General features: G+C 38.5%; 1 protein-coding gene across 10 annotated transcripts in view; it reads left to right on the top strand.

Annotated features, from left to right (window-relative positions):
• The window catches only part of BNC2 (basonuclin zinc finger protein 2), a 651,492-nt gene that overhangs the window by 481,060 nt on the left and 144,516 nt on the right, over nucleotides 1-25,916 (top strand). For all 10 annotated transcript variants that reach the window (XR_012084287.2, XR_013541455.1, XM_072992076.2 and 7 more), the window contains one exon: nucleotides 7,711-7,946. Coding sequence is in view for 8 of the 10 variants with exons in the window: in XM_072992076.2 (XP_072848177.2) it covers nucleotides 7,711-7,946 (236 nt within the window). In the remaining 2 variants the exon portion in view is untranslated. The remainder of the gene's footprint in view (nucleotides 1-7,710; nucleotides 7,947-25,916) is intronic.

Consider the following 25,916-nt stretch of genomic DNA (forward strand, 5'->3'; position numbering starts at 1 on the left):
CGTTGCCTATGGGCTCACTCAGCATTTTAATCATTAACTATAGAGTCAAAAATTACTTGACACTTTAAAAGTTTCTTCTGTCAGGCATCTGACTGTGACTTCCCTCTGGTCTTGACAATTCTTTCCCTTTTGGTAGAAGTAAAAATGTGTCACACTTCTGCTGTCTTGAGGCCAGTTTGTCTGGGTAGCATCTGCAATCATGAAGGTATTTGGATCCAGGGTTCTTGAAATTTTATACACACAGGTCCATGTATTAGATATGTTATTCAGTTGTGTAGAGGTTTAAAATGCAGTCCCTCAGCTAGGGATATAACCCCCTGCTTCTTGTGTCCTCACATGCAGAGATGAGGAATGGCAAACTTATTCTCCTTCTGTTTCCTAATGTTGACTTTTAAGGATCAGAAGCGGCTGATGGCTTTTTTTTTTTTTTTTGCATCTTTTTAAACCATCAGCCACTTGTTTTGTGATCATTGTATGTGTTTGCTTTCCTTTGTTTTGCAGAGATAAAGTTGATGTAAATTAGAGGGATCTTGATGAGGAAGAACAGCACTTTTTTGGTTCTTACATATAGAAGAAAAATTTCAAAGAGCTTGCAGATTCCTGAGGTGTCTCAATGAGGATGAGGAACTTTATGAGTATTTTTTAAATCTGTATAGATTTCATAAAACTCATTGCTTTGGAAGAATAATGCTAGAGGAAGCCTTAAGTTTACATAAGTCCTCTCTTTTTTTATTCTATACAACCATCCAGCTGCATCTGGTCCATAATTTCACTAAGTTTCCTCTTGTGTATTTGGGCTATCATGACAGTGAGGCTGTGTAATACATCTGTCTGCTTTTCTGGACAAAGAAAAATACTGTTTCCATCTTATCTTTAATATTGTAATTGCTTGTGAATCAGATAGTGTTGTTTTTTAAAAAAATAAACTGGGGAAATGGGAATTGGTATGTATTAAATTGTCTCATTAAAAATAAGGTGTGCCCATGGTTATTTATGTATTGGGCCTAAAATCTAAATACGGTACTATTCTATCGGACAGTGGCCGCGGTCACACCACCAAAATGTTTCTGAGTTACTCCTTGTGAGTTTTGACCATTTGGGGGGGGGGGTGTCAGACAATGCACGGTTATTATCGATTCTCTTGTGCTGTCTCTGCATCAATTCCAGCCCGCTGGGAGGCTACTATTACATTTGTTCCACATTTCATCACGCAGTACAACAGACATTTCATAGAGTGTGTACTATAAAACTGAGTCATTTCCTTTACATCTCAAGGTCCCACCGCTACCATTGGCTGTTGTTCGACTCTCTTAATTTTTAAATAAATAAATAAATGAAACGGGAATGTTGTTGCATAGGTATGCTTCTGTCAAAAGGGCTGTGGGTGCTTCACCATTGAGGGCAAGACAGCGCAGAAACAGACACAAAAAATGCCCCAGACCAGTACATGGCCAGCAAGAGTATTTTGCCAACATACCAATGTACCCGTATTTTTTTAAAGGGAGGGAATGGGGGGGTCAGAGAACTGCACAAAAGGAGGAAGAAAAATACCCCAATGCAGGGGTGTAGTTGAATGTACCGCACCTAATTTAACTTTAAAATGTGGAACAGTTTAAGAAGTATGAACCACTGTCACAGGACATATGTTATGTGACTGCAATATGCAACTCTACAGGAAGCAGAAGACACAGAAAATGGGGGCATTTATCTAGTGTGACCACAGCCTATAAAACTTCTCAATTCAAACTAAAATATGAGAATACAAAAATATTCTCTCTCTCTCTCTCTCTCTCTCTCACACACACACACACACACACACACACACACACACACACACACACACACACACACACACGTATTTTCTTCCAGCTTGTTTAGTATTTTATGCTGTCACTGAACAATCTAAATTAATCCCGTGAAAATACACTGGATTGACTTCTAAGGAAAGAATGTCTAGTTATAAATGTGAAATCATTCAGAATTTGCTGATAGTCTGGTAAGGAATACAGAAGGAAAGTATGGGTGAAGTAAGAATAAATGTGTATAGTTAGTAATAGAAATAAAGAAAAGAACGTCAGAAAGAAATCACGTAATGCAAAACTACAGTGAATAAGAGCATTCAATAAAATATAGTGTTCAGGAGTATTGAGAGCTTCAACTAAACAAATCTACCAGTTTACCTAAGGAAACAGTGTTGTAAGAGTGACGTCATGCATTAAGTACAATGGTTTCATGTCCTGTATGAAACATATGTAGGCTGTCTTGGGTATAAAAGCCTCTAAAGGATTCAAGCAGTCTCAGGAATATTTTCAAAAGAAAATATGACACCACTTTTGGCATTGTCCCAGAAAAAACAAAAATCTGAAATAAATTGCATTGTATGTGCCTGCCTCAAAACCTGATTTTCCTAACTGAAAAGTTAAGAGTACTACCCAGTACTTCTACCTTGTAGAATAGGCGGTCTTCTCCCAAGCTTCATAAAACTCGCAGATTTATCTGGACAATAACTGCCTTCATCAAGTCCTACTTGATAGCACACCTTGAATGCAAACCCTCTATGAATGTTACTTTGTTTATTAATGAGTCACAAAATATCACTGTGTTGGTTATGTCAGGGTTTTTTAAAAAAGCTGGCACAAATGTATTCACTTTTGCATTCATATCTACTTATTTAGTATTTAGTGAAGTTGCCAACATTTGTAAATTTTTAGCCCATATGAACCTCAACACCTTGCAGCGCATTTTTCACTAAGAGATGAGTGTTAGGGCACTGGCTTTTGCTGCCTGTCAGATTTTCTGACCCCTCACCAACCCATTCAGACCTGGCTCTAGTTGCGACTGAAAGGAAGAAGAAAGAGGTGTCCAGGAGAGATGTGGACTAATGTGCCCTGGAGAAATTGCAAGTGGCAGAGTTCCTGGAATAGTGCTACACTAGCATTGTGAGTGTCACGAAGAGGAAAGGGAAGAGAAAAATGACTTTTTTCCTTTATCAGTGTCACCACAGAGCAGGAAAAAGAAAGGCCTCCTGCCTCCATCTCCATCTATTACAACGAGCCGTTACCACATAAGTGGGTTGGGAGTCTCATGGGACGTGGGGTATGATAGTTATAAAGCAATTTATAATTGTTGGGTGTTTGAAGATAAATCAAGGCTGGAGAGTGGGGGAGATCATGGTATAAACAGGGGAGGCCTGTCACCTCAGAATTTCAGAGTGGGGAAAATTTGCCTGGATCATTAGCTGTCTATACTGGAGCTGTTTACACATCTCTAATAATATAGTTTTACAAGTTTTAGTTATGATATATCTTTTTTTGAGACAACTGCAAAAGTCCATAGAGAAGGGCAGGCAGGCAGGTCCTTAGTTCCCTTTTGACTGAGATATTGACGGTCAAGGTATATGGATAGACCTAAAAACTGAGTTGTAAAAGTGTTATGAAAGGACAAGACCCTAGGTTGGGAGTGGGCAAAAGTCTGGAAGGTATACATACACATATCTCAAGCTTGGAAGGCTGGTCCCCTGTGGCTCCAGCCACAAATTTTCTTTTTCTTACAAAATTCTGGGATTTTTTTTCCCTCTCAAAAAGCCCCCTTGCATCATAATGTGTACTATTTTTTTTTTTTAAAAAAAGAGGTGTGTGAAGAGCTCTAGGGGTTTTGGAGCTCCTCAAAACAAGGCAAAATTACTCCCCACACCCCTGTTTTGAAATAAGTATCTGAAGTTGCATATTTATGAATGCACAGCTCCAATGTGTATTATTTGTCTGCGGTATGATATTCTAATCTCTGGATTGTGACTCTTTCTGTACTACAGCCCTATAGTCCCACTAAGGCTTTGCTTTTCTGCAGTTGCTTAGAAATTCCTCATAGCAACAACAATGCATTGGATGGGCAATGTATGACCTTCCAGATGTTGCCAGCAACTCACAACAGTCAGCACCAGAGCCTGTGGTGCTACATGATGGCAGCTACCATATTTTTCCGTGTATAAAATGACCCCTTTCCCTAAAATCATTACAGGCAAAATTGAGGGTTGTCTTATACACGGAAGGAGGTTGAGGTGAAGGAGCAGTCGTCCTCAGGCACCTCTCGCGGCTGCCCATTGACTGCTGCCACCGGATCACCTCCTTCAGCACCACTCATGGGCTCATGCTCCAGCTCATGCTGCTGTCTTGTCCCCTGCCCGAAGGAAGCCCATGAGTGGTGCTGAAGGAGGTGATCCGGTGGCAGCAGTCAATGGGCAGCCACGAGAGGTGCCTGAGGACGACTGCTCCTTCACCTCAACATGATGGCAGCTACCATATTTTTGGTGTACCTGTGAGCTTTCTGTAAAGTTTACTGACATGTTAATTGCATTTAATAAAAGTCATTGGCCAAAATCCAGTAATAAGTCACAACTAGAGTAAGCCCATTGAATCAGTGGGGATTTTGCAGTAGACCTGGTAGGACAAATCTCTTTGAGGTCTACCTCTTACAATCCACTTTTTATTTTTGTAGACTTCAGTTAGGTGCCATTTACTGGGTTTGGGGAGGAACTTTACCCATGTGGTTGAGGAGTGTGTAATAAATTGATTTCCTTTGGATAAACTACAGAATGTATATGAAACTGTCAAGATACACTTCCCCATCCTGGATAACTGCTGTTGTGTGAGTTTATATGCAGAGATATACTGTGCCACTTCTTATGCCAAGCAAACAGACTTCCATTTCTGTGACCAGCCTTTCTTTCCCTTCCAACCCCTCACCCTATTCTGGTAGCACGTCAAAGCTGTTCAGACTCTCTTCAGTAGATTTTGTGGACACCAGATGGATAATTGCAGGTTACAGGGAGATTTTCCCATGTCAACAGTTTAATATTTTTGGGTTTCACCCATATGTAAAAAAGCATATATAAAAAGGCATGAAATATATACATATTTCAAATCAGCAGTTATTTAAGATTTATACCTTTTTTGCTCATAAGTTACCTATTATAAACTCATGGACAAAACACTGAATAGTCAAAAAGATATAAAATTTAAAAAAAAATGCTTTCTGAGGTAAAGCCAAGACCTCTAATGTCTTCACCTTCCATACTTCACATCTCAGGTTTATGGTTACACAAAACAACTTTTGATATTAAGAATATGGTATATGACAATAATGGAAAATAAACATGTGTTCAAAGAACTTTTCCAGCAGCCAACAATTTCCAAAAATGAACATTCTAGATCTCTAATTAAGTCTTGATGAAGATGGAATGTTCTTAGGAAAAGATTGGGAGCATGTCACCGGTGCTATCCATCTGTCCCTCTTCCTGCCGTATGAATGTCTCTTTCCTACCACGATTTGAGTTAATGGCAGTATGGCTTTCCACCTGCATTATGCAGAACCCTAATGCAGGGACGTGGTGGTGCTGCGGGCTAAACCGCAGAAGCCTTTGTGTGCTGCAGGGTCAGAAGACCAGCAGTCGTAAGATCGAATCCACGCGACGGAGTGAGCTCCCGTCGCTTTGTCCCAGCTCCTCGCCAACCTAGAAGTTCGAAAGCATGTAAATGCGAGTAGATAAATAGGTACCATTTCGGTGGGAAGGTAAACAGCGTTCTGGGTCTAAGTCGCGCTGGCCATGTGACAATGGAAACTGACTTCGGACAAACGCTGGCTCTACGGCTTGGAAATGGGGATGAGCACTGCCCCCTCGAGTCGAACACGACTGACTAAAAAAAAGTCAAGGGGAACATTTACCTTTACCTAGTGCTGGCTAGGATTTCTCAGCTACCCAGTATTTGTATCTATGATTTGCAGTGGGTTTGCAAACACTGTTTATTAAGGAAATCTGACGAATTTGTAGCCATGTTAGTTAGGTTCAATATGTGTAATAACAAACAAACAAAAAAAGACCCAAATTATTGTGCATTTTTAAGAGATCTATTTCAGCCTGAATTTTGGTGAATTATAAAAACTGGCTGGGCCAGTTTGTGGATTATAAGCTACAAAGTGCAAGGAATTCCAAAGAAATACAAGGAACAGTTGACTGGGCTTTATGTGAAAATGTAATTGTACACTAGGTTTAAAGCAAATGGTATAAGGAAGAAGAAATTGGTTGAAGACAAAGCACAAGAGCCCACAGCACATATACCTAATATCCTAACCACATCAAAAAGACTGCCAGTCTTATGTCTGCAAAAAACTAACATTTTTCTATATTCCATGATGAAGATTTATAAATATGTAGGGCTATTGCATGAATAGATCCACATACTGTATGTTATGATTTTTGTCTATACGGAAAATATGGTGCTCTTTCTGCCCTTCGCAAAGGCCTTGCCTTGTACATTTAAATAAATAAAATTATTAATTGTGAGTGGTTTTGGCATAACATTGCCTTTCATATTTCTGCAGTGTGAGTGTCTGCAGTAAGACGGAGGACTTCAATCCCCAGGCTTGCCAATCCCTTATCTTTTGCAAACTTTAAATTAATTTTTACAAACCTATTTATTCAAGGTTGACTAAACTGCTAGAAATGGGGGATGGGGTGGAATCAGACAAATCAGTACCAGGAAATGAAGTATAAGGAAACTAGAACTCTTTGACAAAGTATCCCCAGAGGCAACTGTGCTGAATGAAACCAGCAGGGAAATGATAAGGGCATTTACACTGTGGATATAAGAAAGCAATTTATCAAGAGTACATGAACCCTCCAGTGACCACAAGCAAAGGAGATACAAAAGTACACAAGGAGAAAGAGGACTCCCTACAACATTATTTTAAAGGCTGACAAAAATCCATTAAAATATCTATAGCGCCATAGAGCAAGTTCATTGCATTGAAGGTGATGATGCATTAAGAATTCTTCTTTCTTATGAAATAAAGTTTATTTAGGTTCTGAAGAAAGAATGATCCCATTCTGTTCTGTGATTAGCAAGTGCCCATCTGGTGGGTCTTCCTGTGATCCTCTGATCCCTTGAACATGATTGTCTTTTGGGTGGGGTGAGATTACTCCACAAAATTGTAATTGTACAACTGTGTTGTAGTGGTGTGCACACTATGCATGCACTATGGTAACATGTCATTTTGCAGCTCCTACTCCCCTATAGACGCTGTTGTCCCTTTTCCCTGTTTCTTCCCAGTATTCTCTGAATAACTTGATTGTGATAGGTAGTGAAGAGTCCCTTCCCCATTATGTGACAGTTCTTCTATGGTGACAGTTTAATATGTATAGCAAAATGCATAAATCCCACAAGGTGGTCATTGGGGTGATGAATATACTACATTTATTTTACTTACATTGCATGCATTGTATAGCATGACATGACAGGAAAGCTTTCTTGCCTCCCTACTAGGTCTTTGAGTAACAAAACAGGTATCATTTGTTGAAAAATGATAATACAGGCTGAAATCCTCTTGCTTAGTGTAATATGTTGCACTAAAGGCGTCCCACTGGATTGTTGAGGATTTGGTGAGTCAACTGCCCCAAATGTTCCATTAATTCAAAGGGGCCTACTCTAGTGGTGACTTATTGTGCTAACAGAGTTTCAGCCATAGGATTCCCATAGATTCCCATATGGCAGATTAATATGTTTTATACACCTTTGCTTCAAAACTTCAGTATCTTGCTTTTTAAATTCTAACTAACACAGAACCATATGCACAGAAACCTCTATTATGTTACTGCATGTTAGAGTGAATTTAATTTCTTTTTCTCCTTTCTCAATTCTCTTCCTCCCTCTGTAGCTTTGGACAAGCTTAGCACTCAGCACCTATACCATCCAACACAAGTGGAGATTGTACAATCCAATGTGGTGTTTGACATCAGCAGCTTAATGCTCTATGGCACACAGGCTGTGCCAGTGAGACTGAAGATACTGCTAGATCGTCTCTTCAGTGTATTGAAACAAGAAGAAGTACTGCACATCCTGCATGGTTTGGGCTGGACGCTCCGGGACTATGTTCGAGGTTACATCCTTCAGGTAGGAAACCTAGTGTGTAAATGAACTGGCTGATGCCTCATAAGAACATACGATCATGCTTGATCCGACTGAAGGGTTATCTAATCTATCTAATTACCTGTGGGAGGAACTCCTGATCTTTAGTTTAAAAGATCATGACCATACAATATTGTTTCTTGTATTGTAGGATGGATTAGATGTACATAACTGGCAGTGGAGTGAATGGTGAAGTGGTGCTATTGAGGGGAAGCTGTACTGCTTCAGCATCCTAATTACTGTGGAAAAGCACATGTCTGCTTGTACATGTTTACAGCATGGGAAGGATATGATGAAGAACAAATGGGTTGCAAAGACCAGCTAGATCCAATGATCTTAGAGCTCCCATACGAAATAAGTAAGATCAGATATGGCTAAACTCATAGTCTTGAGTTTGAGATAAATGTTAATGAAGGATTAGAAAAACTAAAGATCTGAAAAAACACACAATTAGATCACATGATTTACCATTCCCTTTATGAGATTCTTTCCCTTTGGGTGTAGGTGTTTGAAAACAAGAATTCTGGACTTCTTTACGAGAGACAGTAAAGTTATAGATTTTAAAAAAACCCACAGCTATACTTTCGCAACACCAAGATTAATACAAATAATACCTGAATTTTTTCAGTTGTGTTGCAATGAGTTATGCATGTACTATCTCTCCTTCTGGATCAAAATCTACTGTTGGTGTGTCACTTGTGCTCAAAACTTAGAAACCTTATTCAGAAAAGCTGTGTGTTACTTATTTGCCATTCAGTTTTATGAATAATGTGTTACTTGCTTCTTCCATTACTGCTGTATTACAGAAATGACTTTTTAAATTAGTAAAATATGTCTAAAAATGACCAGTCCTCCAACAACTATTTTGCACAAATTGTGATTTTGCAAGAATTGTACTTTTCTGTTGAAATGAATGTGTATTGTATATATTTAACAAAGAAAACAGGGACATTCTTGTATACTGTATCTGCAGTAACCCTGTTTTAGTACCAAGAAGTACTGTTTCTGAAACCATACCCTCAGACCACATTTTCCTTCATGTTCTTCTTACTGCTGTAGGCTGTTATTAGAAGTAGATACTTGCTAGATACTTTTCAGTTGCTACTGTTTTGTAATAAATGCACCTGGATTTGTTATGTGCTTTCCCATGCTGTTCAACTTGATTTTAGGATGGTGGGGTTGTTTTTTTGAAGAAAACTTTTAAGGTCAATATATATTTAGGCAGGAATGAAGCTGCAGTAGGGTGGCATTTTTTGTCCCCATGCATTCCTTCACTTATTTGTATGCTAGAGTCAAGACACACTGGTGCCCTGGCAAACCATGGCAGGGGGAAGACCTAAATCTAATGTACATGTGTGTTCACTGACACTGTTTTTTAAAGGCATATTTTTAAAAAAATGCTAAATAGGGACTGTGGTTGCTAGGAAGAGGTAACAGAAAGATATAGTCTTTTTCCTACCACACTCTTGATCTGTGAACGAAGCCCATTAGGTAACACTAAAGGTTCCCCTTGACGTTTAGTCCAGTTGTGTCCAACTCTAGGGGGTGATGCTCATCCCCGTCTCTAAACCATAGAGACAGCATTTGTCCAAAGACAGTTTCCATGGTCACGTGGCCAGCACGGCTAGACACATTACCCATCATGGTATCTATTTATCTACTTGCATTTGCATGCTTTTGAACTGCTAGGTTAGCAGGAGTTGGGACAAGCGACGGGAGCTCACTCTGTCACATGGATTCAAACTTACGACTGCTAGTCTTCTGATCTTGCAGCACAGAGGCTTCTGCGGTTTAACCCACAGCACCACCACGTCCCTTCCCTTTAGGCTGCACAAAATCTTCAGCCTTTCATTTTGGTTTCATACCATAATTGGCATGACCTACTTGAGCTTTGGAACATTCCACCACTACATACTGTAAAGCTGCAAAGCTAAGAGTAAGTTCCATTGCAGCCAGTGGAATGAGATGCAAAAGATCAGGGTCCTGACATAGCAAAGACCAAATGTTAGATTTGTTCCAATAATCTTTTGTCTTACCCTTCTCTCCCAATTTTTCAGATATTACATTTGGATAAACTTGGACTGTTATATAAAATCTTATGAATTCTCTTGCGGGTGGAGAAAAGATTATGAGAACTATATTAATTTGCTTTTAAAGAGGTGCAGGTGTCTACATGTAATTTTTTAAACCAGTGCAAAGATTATCACTGATTTTCCCCTCTTCTCTGAAAACATGGATATGTGTCTTCACATATGATTTAAATTCAAGCATGTGCCTTGCATTCACAGATGCACCTTTCTCTCTTAAACGATGCCATGTGAGCTTATGCATTAATGTATAAATTCCTAGAGCCAGAACAATGTTGTTTAAAAGGTGAGTAAAAAGGCTAGTATCCTGTTAAGCAGACCGAGCTCCTACCTTGAGCTTAAAAATGCATTTGTTTTGAAGCATACAGTGAAAATCAAAAGAAAGGAGGGAAAAAAAATAACAGTCTAAGATTGGATTCTGTAACTCCTTCATGGTAACAGGAAGCTTGCTGTAATGAGGAAGTGTTGCAGAAACAGGGTAATGTTTGCTATTTAAATTATCTGTTGGACTGATTGCATACTAGCAGGAATGATTTGCAACAGAATTTATTCCAGCTAACTATACTACCTTGTTGTGTCCAAAGCATCAAAAGGTTCCTGTGGTACTTTAAAGACTAATAAAGCTGTTGTGGCAAAAGCTTCAGGTTCCAGGGTCCACTATGCATTTAAAGAAACTCGTGAATCAGTGTAGTATTATCTTACAGTAGATTATATTACCTCGAGATGCTACAAAATATATGTGCATGCATGTGACCGTGCATACATACATACATACATGTGTTTGTGTGTGTTTCAGTCAGATTTAGGTACAAAGAAGGCAGTTCCTGAATTCATTCATCCAACAATCACTGTCATTTTTCAAAGGCTGTGTGGGCAGATTACCATGGGGGACTTGACTGTGCAGAGTCTTTATCATCAGCCAGAATTGACAATTAGGACTGACAGTCAAATAGCAGGGACCCTAGCAATTTGCCCTTGCTGTGTTGTTGACAAGACTTTAGCACTTATAGCTGCACCAGGGGATGAATCTTCAGATAAGTAGTCCCCTTTACACTGCTATAATGCCCAAAACATCTCTTATATAAATGGGAATGATAAGCAGTTGCACCATGAGCTCTGCCTAGATAAACGGTGCTAATAAAGCCCCCTAGTACACTTCAATGCTAGAGGGGAACTTTTCAGGCAAAATTCAATGATATCACAGCCGTCGAGGCTTCTTTATATTGTGCTGGGCAAGAGTAGACTGAATATTTGCACAGTGAAAGGAGAATAATTACTAAGGCAAGTTAGAGGACCTGTTACCACATATTGACTTGGTCAGGAACAACTGCAGGTTGTGTTGCTGGGCAAATAAAACAATATGGTAAGTGACCCAGGCAAATACGTGTGTTATTTGGGTTCTCTAATTGTATTAATATGCAACTTGGTAAGCATAAAGTTACTGGCAGAAGTGTGTAGATATGTAAAGCATATTAACTGTACAGAATAGACTCTGAAAGAGTAAAGAAAACCTTTTTATAGCTAACCTATCTTCATTTTTTTCCTTGTGTAAATGCAGTGTATTTTGTAAAATAAAAGGCTGTGATTACATCATTGCATAATACTGAATTTACAGTACTGTGAAGATGTATCTATAATGAAAGCTGATTCATGCTCTTAACTGAATATTTTCTTTTCCATCAACTTTATCTCTCAGTAAAATATTACAATAAAATACTGAGGATTTGTGGTTTTGGAGTAAAATTCACTGAATTTTGCAAATGGTGCAACTGTCTGGGGAATTCTGGGAGTTGTCATATAAATTTCCAGAATTTCCCAAATCTGTACACCTCAGTAAAATATAAATTCCTTGGAAATATGAATCAGTTTTGCATGAAGATACGAGAGGGGTCCTGCTAAGAGTCATCTGGTCCAGTATATGGTTTCTAGTATGAGTGGTGTCCTTTTCTTTAAGCATCTGTGCATTTTCTTAAGCACATGGATATTCTATATCGTCATGGCTTGTAGCTTTGATGTACAGTTATGTGTCATCAAGGTGCATACAATTTATAGCAACTGTAATAAGACTTTCAAGGTAAGTGAATTGTTGGTAGACCTGGTTAATCCTTGGATTTGTCTAACCCATCTTAAAACCATAAGAAGAGAGCCATCATCACATCTTGTGCCAGTGGTGTCATGCATTATGTGAAGACATACTTTTATGCCTGGCCATCACTTCCACTGATGACAGTCCCCTAAAATTTCAAAGAAGAGCCTGTGTTTAGACAATGATACCTTACTTAAAAAGCCAAGATCTGAACACCAATTTGGGTTGCAACACAGACTCTTTTCTTTGCTTTTTATTGATGAGAATGAATCTGAAAAAAATGGTGCTTTGTCAGCATTCGTCAAAATTGAGGAATGGATGAAGCAACAAAGCAACAAATTTTAGCAATAAGTCAATGAATATTCATTGATTCTTTTGTAAAACACAATGTACCGCTGATCAGTGGGACATTGACAAGCAGGCTGGCTGTGTGAATGGAACCTGGTTCCGTTCCCACAACCAGCCTGCTTGTCAATGTCCTGCCGATCAGCTGATGGTCAGGTCATTGACTAGTTGGCTGGCTGAAGAACTGAACCTGGGTTTTGCCTTCCGCACAGCCAGCCTGCTTGTCAGTGTCCTGAAAATCAGTTGATAGCAGGACACTGACAAGGGGGCTATGGCTATGGGAAGACAAACTTTTCCATTCCTCGGCCAGCCTGCTCAAAAGGACAAATAAAAATGGGTAAATATTCATTGCTTCATATTCATCTGGGTCTCCTGACCTGATGAACATGAAGGGACAAATATCACACAAATCAGCAATGTCTCACAAATGTGATTTGATTTTTTATTTGTCCCCATGTCTCTTGCTTTTCCTTTTGCAAAAGAAAGTGAACATTTTAAAAAAGTCCTTGTCCAAACCAGAAAAAGAGAATTAACAGTATCCAAACAAGCCAGGAGGTTAGCTCAACCTGGAACCCTAGCTTGATATTTGGACTTAACATTTGGCCTCTTAACCATAATTTCCTAGTTCTGATAAAATACAAAAGTATACTTAGTAGTAAGGCTTCCTGGTTTGTGTGGCCCAGGCACTTTTTTGTATTTTTATTTATATCAGGCAAACCCCCCAAAAAACAAACAAAAATAATTAAAAAGACAAAAACCTTGTGGTACCATAAAGACTGTTATATTTTACTGTAAACTTTCATGGACAAGTTTACTCCTTGAAACATATGAGGTAAAATACTGAGTTCACAAAGTAAAACTTTAATTTAGTAAACTGAGAGATGATCATCCAGACTTGAAGAGAGATAAATATTTCTTCCTCATCATCAAATATGAACATCTTTCAACTAAAGAGTTAACAAATGCTCATAATTTTCACTGTTGCATGCTTTTTTCCACCACCAGCAGTGGCATTTAGCAAAACCAATTGTGTTTTCTGCAAAAGCATTGTTTTGGACCCTCTACTGTTGTATCTACAGTGTAAAAAATCCTCAAATGTCACGCCACATATAATGATTATTGCAAAAGATACAACATTTTGGTACAAAATGGCCTGTTCTCCTAAAATACCATGATACACTTACTTGTGAAATTGCATGTGTAATGAGGTCACTTGACTCTAGCAGAGTACATCTGGTAGACAGTAATTTGAGATTTGGATTCACTCTTTAACTGCTGCTCATTTCTTCAACCACATTCTAGACTTGTGTTGATTAACAGGGATTTTCATTTTACAGTCTACAGTCTATGACCTAAGTTCTTAACCTGTGGTCTATGGATCCCCGGGGTCTGCAGTGTCCTCACAGGGGGTCTGCGAAGGCTTGAAGAAATATTATGATCTTTTGCAGTTAAAATAGGAAGGAAGGAAGGAAGGAAGGAAGGAAGGAAGGAAGGAAGGAAGGAAGGAAGGAAGGAAGGAAGGAAGGGAAAGTTAGACAAAAGATTTATTTCTCCCTTCTCTCCACTTCATGAGAAATTTTGAATAAATATTTGAAGCACATTAAGTTTTTAAATCTTGAGTTAAGTCTTGGTGGTCTGTGGCAAAGAAAGATATTTAAAGGTTGTCCATGTTAAAGACAAGGTTCAGAACTGCTGGTCTATGAGATCTGTATAATAGACAAGGTGCTATCTTCCTGTGTGTTCTGCAGCACCCAGTTGAGTGTGTTATGGAAAACCGGTATCTGGACATGCTCTAAGGAAATCTGACTCCTTCATTTATTGCATAGACTCCTGTAGAGATAAACCTAAATCCAAAACAAACTGCCTTGTGTTAAAGTTTTGGCATATGAAACTCATTATATCTGTCTAAGTGAAAAGCTATTTTCATAACCCATTCAATTTACAGATGAGGGAGAAGATCGGTTGGTCTGCATTTTGAAGTGTAACAACCCAATTCTCCCTTGCCAGGCTAATATACAAATTGGAACATAGGTATATTTTGGATTGTTTGTCATGCAGTTTCAGATGTAGTTTTCAGCTAAAAAGGTTGCACATGAAAATGAGTGTGTTGAGGGAAAACACATACAATAATATGTATTTTAAGGGATGTTGCTTTAAAAATAAAACGTGATATTTAAAATAAACATAGATATGCACATGAAAATCATAGTGAAAATTAGAGTATTGGGGGAAAATAAACACAAAAATATGTATGTTAGGGAAAATGGCTTTAAAATAAAATGCATTTTGTATGATTTGAAATCAGAGATGTGAAAATTAGATGAAAAGAAATTATAACTAAATATGGTTGTTGTGGGTTTTTCGGGCTTCTTGGCCATGTTCTGAAGGTGATTCTTCCTAACGTTTCGCCAGTCTCTGTGGCCGGCATCTTCAGAGGACAGCAAACTGTGCTCCTCTGAAGATGCCGGCCACAGAGACTGGCGAAACGTTAGGAAGAACCACCTTCAGAACACGGCCAAGAAGCCCGAAAAACCCACAACAACCATTAGATCCCGGCCGTGAAAGCCTTCGCGAATACATATAACTAAATATGTTTGGAACTAACAAGAAACAGACTAATTCATCTATCCCTCATTCCACTATATTTCATTTCTGAATTTATATGACATGGGACTATGATATTTTCAGCCTACCTAAGTGGATTTGGCGTTTCTCCCTGCTTAGGCTACTGTGTATATGAATTTTTGAAATTATGGTTTGTTTGTTCTTAAATATATGCCAGTTGTACTAGGTTTGGGCAGTCCTTGAAACCTAGGACCACAGAGACTTTGAAAAAAATGGAAGGGCCCCAAAGAATGAATCTTGCTATCTATTAAGCATCTATTAATTTAATGCTTTTTCATGCTGTGTAAGAGATCTCAGGGTTGGGGCAATTTCTCTTACAGCACTGATCTTTCAGTGAGATGCTAGTGCCTGTCCTATGTAATAACAGGGAATAACAGTGGCCCTTTATTGAATGGCCCTTTATTAGAAGGGATAAACATCATTAACACTTATTATTGCCTTAAAGGCAAGCAGAAGTATACCTTATTTCCCTAAAAATAAGACCTAACCTGAAAATAAGCCCTAGGATGATTTTTCAGGATGCTCGTAATATAAGCCCTACCCCCCAAATAAGCCCTAGTTAAGTGAAACCCTGCCCTCCATTGTGCCGCAACCAGAAGATGACATGACTGTAAATAAGCCCTAATGCATTTTTGGAGCCTGTCTTATTTTCGGGGAAACATGGTAGTGCTGAGCATAGCGAGAAATTCAGTGCTGGCTTTTATTGATGAATATGTTAAAAAACTATCAGGATTGTTCTTTTTTTTTTTTCAAATATGCAGCTTCATTTAAAAAACAAACAAAATATAGTTATAAAATATGTTAAGTTTTTAAAATGATAAGTTTGTTTTTTAATTTCCCTTTTGGAATTGTTTTTTAATTTCCCCTTCCCTTGACAATGAAGTCTGCAACTTTATCTTGAAATGTGTTCTTTGCACTGATATTCTATTATATATCTCATCAATCCCACCACTTTTATCATTCCCAATAATAAATAATGTAGCATCATAAAGCTAAAGTGACCCATCTTTTCAGTAAGTAGGGGTTAAAAAGCTGCAGTTTGTTTTTAATTGATTCACAGAATCATAGAAGCCATCCACTGCCACCTTTCCCACCCCTACAGTCTGGTGACCTCTTGTTTCTTCACAGAATACAGGCCTTCGATAGATGATTTATTTATTTTATACCCCACCCATCTAGACAAATAGTCTACTCATCGCTGATGACAGCGATGAATGGCTGACAGACAGTCCAGAAGGACAAGAACTGAAAAATTCTGAACAATCGCTGCTTCACTTTATAACTTTGTAGGGGAAAAAAACCAGTTCTATATTTGTTGTATTTAATAGTCTCTATCTGTGGTTTAGGTATCTGGCTAGGGAGCCAGAGGTTGGAAGTTCTTCCCTACTATGCCTCCTATGAGCCAGCCTGTGTGGTCTTGGGTAAGCTATATAACCCCAGGATGATCCCAGAAGAAGGGAATGGCAACCCACTTCTGTATATTCTCTACCTAGAAAACCCTGGAAAGGAACACCATGAATCAGCAAACAATTATTCTAAAACTACCTAAGTTAATTTCCATTTTATAACAGATGTACAAGTCATAGGACTGTAGTACTGTTTCTGAAGGAAGGTGTGTCTATGTGATTACGGCTGTCTGTCTGTTTCATGAGCTCAATGAAATTTGGCTTTCCACGTAGGAAGTCCCTCTGTCTCTTTTTATCTATATTGGGCAATTAAAGTATTAAGGCAGCAAAAGTGCAGCAGACTTGTTTGTGCAGTAATGATATACCACTTAGAAATTATATAGGCCATCCTATATCCCAGTAAAACTTCATAACATCTGTCTAGGGTTACCATATTTTTAGGAGGGAAGAGAAGGCCATTTTTCATAGGAATACATTGATTCATCTGAATACAAATGCCTTGAAAACGGGCACCTGTGGCTGAATGAAGACTACTTTTAATCTCTGGTGAGATGGGCGAAGAAAAGTTCATTTTCACAATATCAGAAAGGTGGTCATTTTCAAAGTTTTTATTGTCTTAGTGAATGTAATGTTTTCAGGTTGTGTTACTGGAAAAGTAGACTTCGTTGATACTAGCCCTCTCTCCCTTTTGTTTTTGTCATAATACCTTTGCTTCTTGTTGATTTTTATGTTTAATTTGCTTATGTGTGTTTTATTAATTTAATGTGCTGTCATTAATTTAATTTTCATAATTTATTTGTTAGATTTATGTCCTGCTTGAGTTCAAGGCACTATACACTCATCCTCCCCCATTTAATCCTAACAATAGCTCTGTAAGAGAATGCATAAGCATCTGAATTTCATGGCTCATTAGGGACCTGAACTTGGATCTACCATCATGCCAACAGGTTTTCAACATGTTTCTGTGTACTTTTTATTTATTTTTCTTTAATAGTCACCCTTCCTCACTTTTGCTACAAAGCTGCTTGCTCATAGTAAATAAATAGAATTTACTCATACTAGTGGAACATCTGTGCTGAGACAAAGGTACTGTGTTGGGAAGATCTAGGGGATAGTTGTTTTAGTTGACCTCTATTTTGACAATACCTATATACAGTATTCTGTTTAAATACTTTCAGTAGAGGAGAACCCACTACATCCAAGGATGATCATTTTATTGTCAAACAGTTTTTACTTTGGTTCTGAAGTTTAGTATAAATCTCCTTTCTTGTTATTTGAATGTTATTTCTTTTGAATGTTATCAGGTCCAATGGTTCAGGTCTCAGGAGCAGCAGAAAATAAACTTTGTCAGACTTCTACATGACAGTCCTTCAGATGTTTGAAGAAGGTTATCATATTGTGGACAGTTTGGGACTTGGACTTGAGACTTGGTGAAAGATTGAAAGTGTCAGTGAATGGAGGTTTGTTAAAACTTGCTTCTTTTAAAGTTGCATGGAAGACAGGAGGTGAGCAGAGCTTGGAATGTGATTAGGTGTCTACTTGGCACATAATTGTGAAGGTCAAGAAGGTGCAAAGTTATTGGCCATGAAACCAAGGAGCTAGTCTGTATAGGGTTTTTTCCTTCTTCCTATAAAAGTCCTATATTATAAAAGGATGCTAATAAGTTAGCAAACTGAAAGTTTGGAATGTGTCCACTCTTCTAGAATTAATGGATGCTGTTGAATCTTTTGGATTCAAATGGATCTTTTGAATCTAAGCAACTGTCTTTCACTTCCAGTTTTCCTTTATTTCTTCTAAGAATTCTACATTCTGCTTTTTAACCCAGAAACACTCAGAGGAGTTAATGGTTTTGAACCTACAGTAAAATAACTACAAACACGGAAAACCCAGCTGAACTATTATAGATAAATGATGAGTGATCATTTGAGAATAGTGTTGTCACTGAAGGTGCACTAAATATGTTTCGTAAAGTACTCCTGAATAAGTTACACACTTGCAGCCGCTATTCCCCTTTTGGCTCTGAAAAACATATTGATCAACACCCTTTTTTTTCCCCAAGTGTGACAAAAGGAAACTAGAAACAGTGACATTAAAGGTGTTCTTCCTCAGTAACTCTGTAGCACTTGAACAGAAAAATCTGGCAAAACTTGGGAAATATCCTTTCAGTTTAAAAAAAAAGATACTTTTGGCTCCACTTTCAAAACTGTAGTATTAGATCAGAATGCAGTGGTAAAATTAGAGCAAAGTCCTTCAGTGAAGAAAGCACACTCCGCCCCATTTTGAAAACCAACTGTCAGTCATGTGACCAGACAGAGAAGATGTCCTGGGTTGGATCTGGCTCAGCTGGTGCCATGCACCTATTCAAACAGCATTTAGATCAGTGTTTTCATTCATCTGGAAATGTTCACTTTATCCCAGGCAAAAGACCACATGCATCTCATATCGCTGCAGTTCTCACTCCCCACTTTCCGCTTGTACCACTTTCCCCCCCCCATCTTTTCCCTGCTCATCCTTTCCTCCCCTTAACGAAGTTTGTGACTAGATGGGAATGCTATTTGTCACACCACTGTATCTGATAAAGGCATTTTTGTTTTTAAAAAAGTTCAGAGCATTCATGATGAAAGAGGAAGGTGTGCCTGTCAGATGCGGGTGGGCAGCCTGTGATTCTGAGTTGTACACAGTCTAGAAGTAGGGATGCCCAGACTGGGGGAAGGAAAGGGGAAAGCCTTCAAGAATACAAAGGGAAAACAATTTGAGCAGTTAGGAAGTACACCACCCCAGTTCTATATAGGCATTATATCTGGAAGGGCGAGCTGTACACAGCCATGTCATACCCCACTGATCATCAGTGTCACCCTGGGATACACCCACAACTGCTGCTTTGGAATGATGTAGATGATTGCACATGTCAGAAACCAAAATGAAATGAAGCAATCTCAGTTGCTTTTTTTAAAGTGCCTGCTGGTTAACCAAAAATATCTGAATTACCATTGAAAAGGGCTGGGCTGGTTCATTATTAGCAGTCCATTATGTTGTCAAAAAACATCAGATGTAACCATATCAATGGTGGCCCAAACTGTGGGATAAATCACAGTCTGATCATACTCTAATTCCAAAGATTTTAGTGAGCTCCCTCCCATATTTTAGGAGTAGTAGAGTATCCTACTACATTTTCTTATAATGGTAGTTCAGGTATAAAAAGCAATAAAGTCTTTATTAGAAAAACCAGTTAACATTCCCCCAAGTTAGTCTTCAGCTTTGTATTTTTATCTTGTGGCTAGAGTGGAGCAAGGGAAAAGGGAGAGCTAAGGAAAGTCGGCAACATCCTGGTCCCCAAAGCTGTCCACCAGCCACACCCTCTCTGTAATTTTGTCACTGTTCCACACAATACTTGATATGTCTGCCTGAGGCATTGAGCCAACTTGATAACAAACTCCAAAAATGAGTTTCTTCTCTCTTCCAAGTGTCTCTGGAAATATCTTATTATACTGTATTATAATATGAAAAACAAAAGGGAAAGAGATTTGCACAATGCTCCTCTCAAGCTGTAGTGAAACATGAGTAAGCAGGCTAATGCAAACTACATCAGACAGACTAAGAATAAAATGCAGGCAGAGGAAGCCTTTTAAAATGTTATGTTTCCACCAAACCCTGCTATGGTTTAAGAAACAGCCTTCCTCCTAGTGTCATGGATTTATTGCTGTTGGATATGTACTGTTTTTGTCACTCAGCCTTTGTATTGTATGCATTCAAAAGACACTGTGTTTTGTTTATAGAAAACCAGCGCTATCCACTTAGGATAATTTATTTACATGGTTTGATGACATAACTCTGGTGTGTGTGGTATAAGGGGAAGAGGGGGAAGGCCTGGATATTTTGTGCATAGTCCTTTGAGAATTAATTCTTACCAGATTACACTGTAAATAAAGTTAACTGTCATAAAATAAACACAGTCATAGTGCATACCATATGCTTTATAATGATTTTGTGGCTTTTTGTTTGTTTGTATGTTTATTCGTATTGAATGGAAACATTCTGATAGTTCTGTGATTAAGTTTATCCCTAAAGAAGTAAATTACAGTCAGCTAGATATGTGAATGAGGTTACCTTTCTTTCTTTCTTTCTTTCTTTCTTTCTTTCTTTCTTTCTTTCTTTCTATCTATCTATCTATCTATCTATCTATCTATCTATCTATCTATCTATCTATCTATCTATCTATCTATCTATCTATCTATCTTTCTTTCTTTCTTTCTTTCTTTCTTTCTTTCTTTCTCTCTTTCTTTCTCTCCCCCCCTCTCTCTTCTTTCCTTAGCCCTTCTAAACATGTATAAAAACCAACACCTTTTTTTAAAAAAAGAAAAGAAAGTGAGGATTGTTTTGGGATTTGTAGTCACTACTGTTGAATGCCCGGTCCTTTGAAAAAATAACATCCTTTTACTTACAGCTCAGCCTTACCTAAAATAGAGAGTTTCACAATCATTTTCAATCTTCAGCAGCAAATAAAGTCTACTTTTATATGAAAGGAAGCTTTTATTAATGGAACTTCCATTTCCCCTACACAATAGCCTCCAGCACTGTGTGTAGGAAAGCCTAGTTTTAAAACAGAGAAGTACATGTTAAATTTCAGCTGATCTGTAGGGAATTACCATAGGAATAGAATAAAACTAGGGCATGTGTGGAGCTGGAAGTGCTATTGGTTTGGTTGTTGCTAGAATACAGCAGATATTATGGCCAGCATAAGGGCCATGTCACTTGATTCAGGACAAAATACAGGTATTCAGGTATGAATGGCAAATTAGAATCTCCATTCTTCCCAACAGATAACATGAAAGCAGCAGTTGGAAAAATAACAGCTCTTAGCTCCCATGCATTTTTCCCCTTAGTAGTGCAGCGCTTTAAATGTTTGTACCGCACTGTCATAACAATTTTATTTATTATAGTCATGTTAGAAGTGTCCCAGGGAACGAGAACCATAACGTTCATTTATAGAAGAGAAACCCCCCCCCTCTCTCTTTTCCTTTCTGTCTTGTGCAGATGCATTCAGCTTTGGTCATTACTGCATATCTCTTTACTTTCCTCTTGTATCTGTTTTCTCTGTGCTGTTCTCTCATGAAAAAAATGTTCTCATCCATGTTGTTGTCAAGTGGGTTCCCCCAACCAGTTGGGGAAGATCAGGAAATTTGGAACTCTGTTAATATGTGATCACCTGTTTGAGGACAGGGTGAAAGCTGACTGTGGTCTACTCAGCCCTTGTATAATTGACACACACTGCCAAAGTGGGCAGAATCTTCTTTGGAGCTATGTTCAATATTTCCAGTCCATTTAATAGAAATCAGATGTGCAAATGAGAAACTGAATGCAAGAGGAATGAATGTATAGCACTTATTTTAAACTGGTAGGACTACTAGTTGAGTTTAGACAGATTCAGCTATGTGAAGCAAGTGTGTTTGGACAGAGCATTCACAAGGTATATAAACGTGTTTCCCTTTCAATAGTAACTTATTGGCTGAAATTCTGTTTTACAGCTCCATCTGCTCAATGCAGAGCTGCAGCAGCATTAGGAAAAAGCACAGCAGGGCAGAAGTGCTATTCACAAAACACTGCCATATACTTGCCATACAGTGGACAAAATGGGAGCCACATGAAGCATTGTACAATCCAGTTTCTTAAAGCTTATTGCTTGGGAGTAGAGATGGGGATATTCATATTCATGTACAAATACGAAAACTCCCTCAAAGGTGGACATACTGTCCACTCACCCGTCCGTTGCCGCTGCTGGCTCATCTTTCCTCCTTCTGCCAGGAGTTGCTGGTTGACAGCGAGCTCCGGAGCTATTAGAAGGGAGTGTGGAGCCGGCGGCAGCAGCTCCCCCCCCAGGGGGCCAGATCCTCATTCTGTCCACTTGTGCAGGGAGGGGTATTTGTATGCAAATACCCCCATCTCTGCTTGGGAGTAACTCCTGGCATGTTTCTGCTGGCATAACTTTACACCAGAATAGAATTTCAGGCAACATTTCATCAAAAAATGAGAACCTAAAGCTGCACTTTTTACAACTGAAATTTTTCTAAAGCTTGTCCTGAAAAATACAGTCATTAGAAGCGGAACTCCCTTAAAATGTAAGAGATGTCTCTTTATCTGAACACGAATTTTCCTGGACTCTATGTGTTGCAGGTTGTTACTTTTTGTAATTGGCCAGCAAGTTTTATTTTCAGCCATTATATTTTCAAATTATTTAATGTCTTCAGGGAAGACATTATTAATACAAGAAATAGACATTTCTCTTAACATGTGGCTCACGACCCATATTCTCAAAGTATTTATTTACAACTGATTTTTTACTTCTGATTTTTAAATCTGATTTGCAGATAAAAGAGAAGCACTTTTAAATGTATTAAAGTCAGAGTAAGAGCTAAGAAAATGCTTTACTTTGACTGGCCAGTGCAGAAGGTTAAATGTGCATGCTGATATATATGCAGATGTAACGTTATAAATCATTTATATGAACAGATTCAACATTACTAATTTTTATTATAATTTAAACAGAATACATTTCTGCTAAGTGCGGAAGAATGTGAGTAGGGGACTGGTATGCTTGCTGAGTCTGTTGCCCTGGTGTGATGTGTGGATGGGCAATTTCAAGGCCTTTCATCAACTTCCTCATAATTTCTCCAGTTTTAAATCATACTGGGGCTGGACAGTCTTTCAACAGTGGACATAGATTTAGAAAGAGGACATTCCTTCCAATAGAGGACAATCCTCTGTAATAGAGTAGCCATTCTGACCATTCGCAGTGTAATGAATACTTGATTCTCAGGTAATTCTAGACAGAACTTGAAAATCCCAACCACAGAGTGACATACCTTGTGGTGCTCTTGTTTTCAGCTCTTTGCTCCTGACAATTCAGCTTGTCAGAATGTTATGGCAGTTTCTGCAGCTGGAGCTCTGCATGCATGTAAATAAGATACTAGCTGATGTTATTTGTATATTGTATTTTTGTTTCCTTTCCTATATAACTAAATACCGTAGGGCGTGATCTTTGTACACAGCCTGACACCGTTTGTTCTCGTACTGAGATAGGATCACATTCATGCAATTTATGTGGCAAGATGATTAGAGTGAGCAAATACAGTTAATGTGGCTATATGTGTGCTATCAGGACAGCACTGGAATTACAGCTGCATCTCAGATATAGCAATATCTGAGAGGGAGCTGTAATATTTTTTTTTAAATCCCAAATTCATATTCTTGTTCTTAACAGATTTCACAAACCACCCATCACACTGCTGATGAAGTAGGTGAAAAAACTTCCTCCACAGAAGTTTATTGTGCCTTCTATTGAAAGAAAATGTTTGTGGAAAGTATCCCTTTTTTATTTTTTTAATTTGGGGGATTTATTGTGAGTTTCTCTTCTATTTCTGTCAGCACTGGATCCATTCAGCATCTGTTCTCCTATGAGAAGCCTTCAGGAAAAATTAAAAAGCTGTTCTTGCCAACTCAAGAGTTATTAGGGAGAGTTATAATTCACCTCCTAGTTATCTCACCCCTTTCTTGGTTCTTATCTCAGCCTCCAGGATGACATTGCTTTCCTGATCGAGGCGTCGCTCCAACCTTCTCCCACCTTAATTTGTAGCGATGCACTGCAAGTTTGGTGACAGGCAGTTGTTCGTGCTTGAATAACCCGTGATTTGAATTCTACAGTTTGTGGCATCCATGTAATGCTTAGCAGTAGGTACAGCTGTTAACTATTCGCTTATAAATAATCTTTCCCCCCTCTCAACCTGTCTCCCAGGTAGTGTATCTGTCACCATTAATAACTCATTGGTCGCTCCCCTGTGATTTGGCCCATCACTTGTCATTCACACTAGAATAGTGCTCTGGCCTGTTACTGAAGCTCACATCAACTTCAACAGCTATTCGCTTAGCAAGGCAGCTGTACTGTCTCAAGTTTCTGACTAACAGGAAGATATTGATGCCTTTCACAGCTAGGTACCAGGCTGTACCTCCTTGTACGTGAATACAAACAAAACTAAATCTTATTCTGAATGTTCTTCTTTGCTTTTCAAGGAATGGCATTATCATCCCTGATTGTGAACCATGAGCTGCTTACAGTTCTTTCTAGCACGAGCTGTATAGATTTCAGTGATGTTACCTCAGTCGTTTGTATTGCCCATAATATAGCATAATTAAGTTTATGTAATACTATATGATACATCACATTGATTGTGATGCTCTGCTGATTGTCCAGTGGGAATAAAAAAGCAAAGTTTCTATCAGCTTTTTAAGGCAAGGAGGCCCTAAGCTATAACATAGGGGCTGTGATTTTTAATAGTGGGAACGTATTATAGGGAGGATGTTGGAAAAAAGACTATACAGTAGGTGGTGTAATATTCTGTAATATTTTGAACAGCAACTTTGTTTGTCACCAGGATGTGTTTTAAGTTAACATGTAGATAGATATGGATGTGCAAAACTGTGTGTTTTGTAAATTACTATTTGTTTTGCCAGTCTGTTTATGTAACTCTAATTTAGTTCGAGTGCATGTGTTTTAGCGCACAGCTTGGAAACATTACCTTTCAGACTACAATCCCCAGAGTCCCCACTGGCCATGTTGGCTGGAGGATTCTGGATGTTCCAAAAAAGGAACTTCATATTTGAGGATGTGTGTGTATTTTTTCCTATAATAGGGTCCAGTTCCCTCCTTCATAGAACAAGATGGAAAATTGGCGTTAATCAGAATATTTCCATTATAAATGGAAATACTCCATTTCTATTATAAATGGAATTCAGGGCAATCTAGCAATATTTGTTAAACAATGCAGTACAAATATGAAATCTGTCTTAAATGTGAAAGGGGAAAAACATTTGAGGCTGGTGGAAGGTGAATAGGTTGAAAAATAGTAATGAGGAAGTTGTAGCTGTATGGAACTTGTTACAGCAGTTTGTTGTTATGTGTCTGTGAAATGCAGGAGCAACGTACATGCTTGGGAAATAGCTAGAAAGAAAAGGTAAAACTGATAAACCATATTGTTTGTCTTAGGCTGCAGTCAGACTAGATAAATGCCCCCCCCCTTCTTTCTTGCATCTTCTGGTTCCTGTGTAGTTGCATGTTGGTGATCACGTGGCATATCCTGTCATAGTGGTTCATATCTTTTTAACTTTTCCACCTTTTAAAGAGTAAATTAGAGGTGGTATGTTAGTCTATATTCCTGAAGTGGGACATATCCCCTTCCCCTTTTCTTGCTTTTGTCTGCTCTCCTTCTCCCCTTAAAAAAAACAACACCTCGTATAGGTACATTGCTGTGTTGGCAGAATTCCTTTGCTGGCCCCTCATGGCTCCCTGGCGCACCACCAAACCAGCCAGGACCAAGACTGACATTTTTGTTTGTTCACTGAGCAGGCACAGCAG

This window comes from Pogona vitticeps, chromosome 2 (genome assembly GCF_051106095.1).
Source record: "Pogona vitticeps strain Pit_001003342236 chromosome 2, PviZW2.1, whole genome shotgun sequence".
In the NCBI taxonomy this organism is placed as follows: domain Eukaryota; kingdom Metazoa; phylum Chordata; class Lepidosauria; order Squamata; family Agamidae; genus Pogona; species Pogona vitticeps.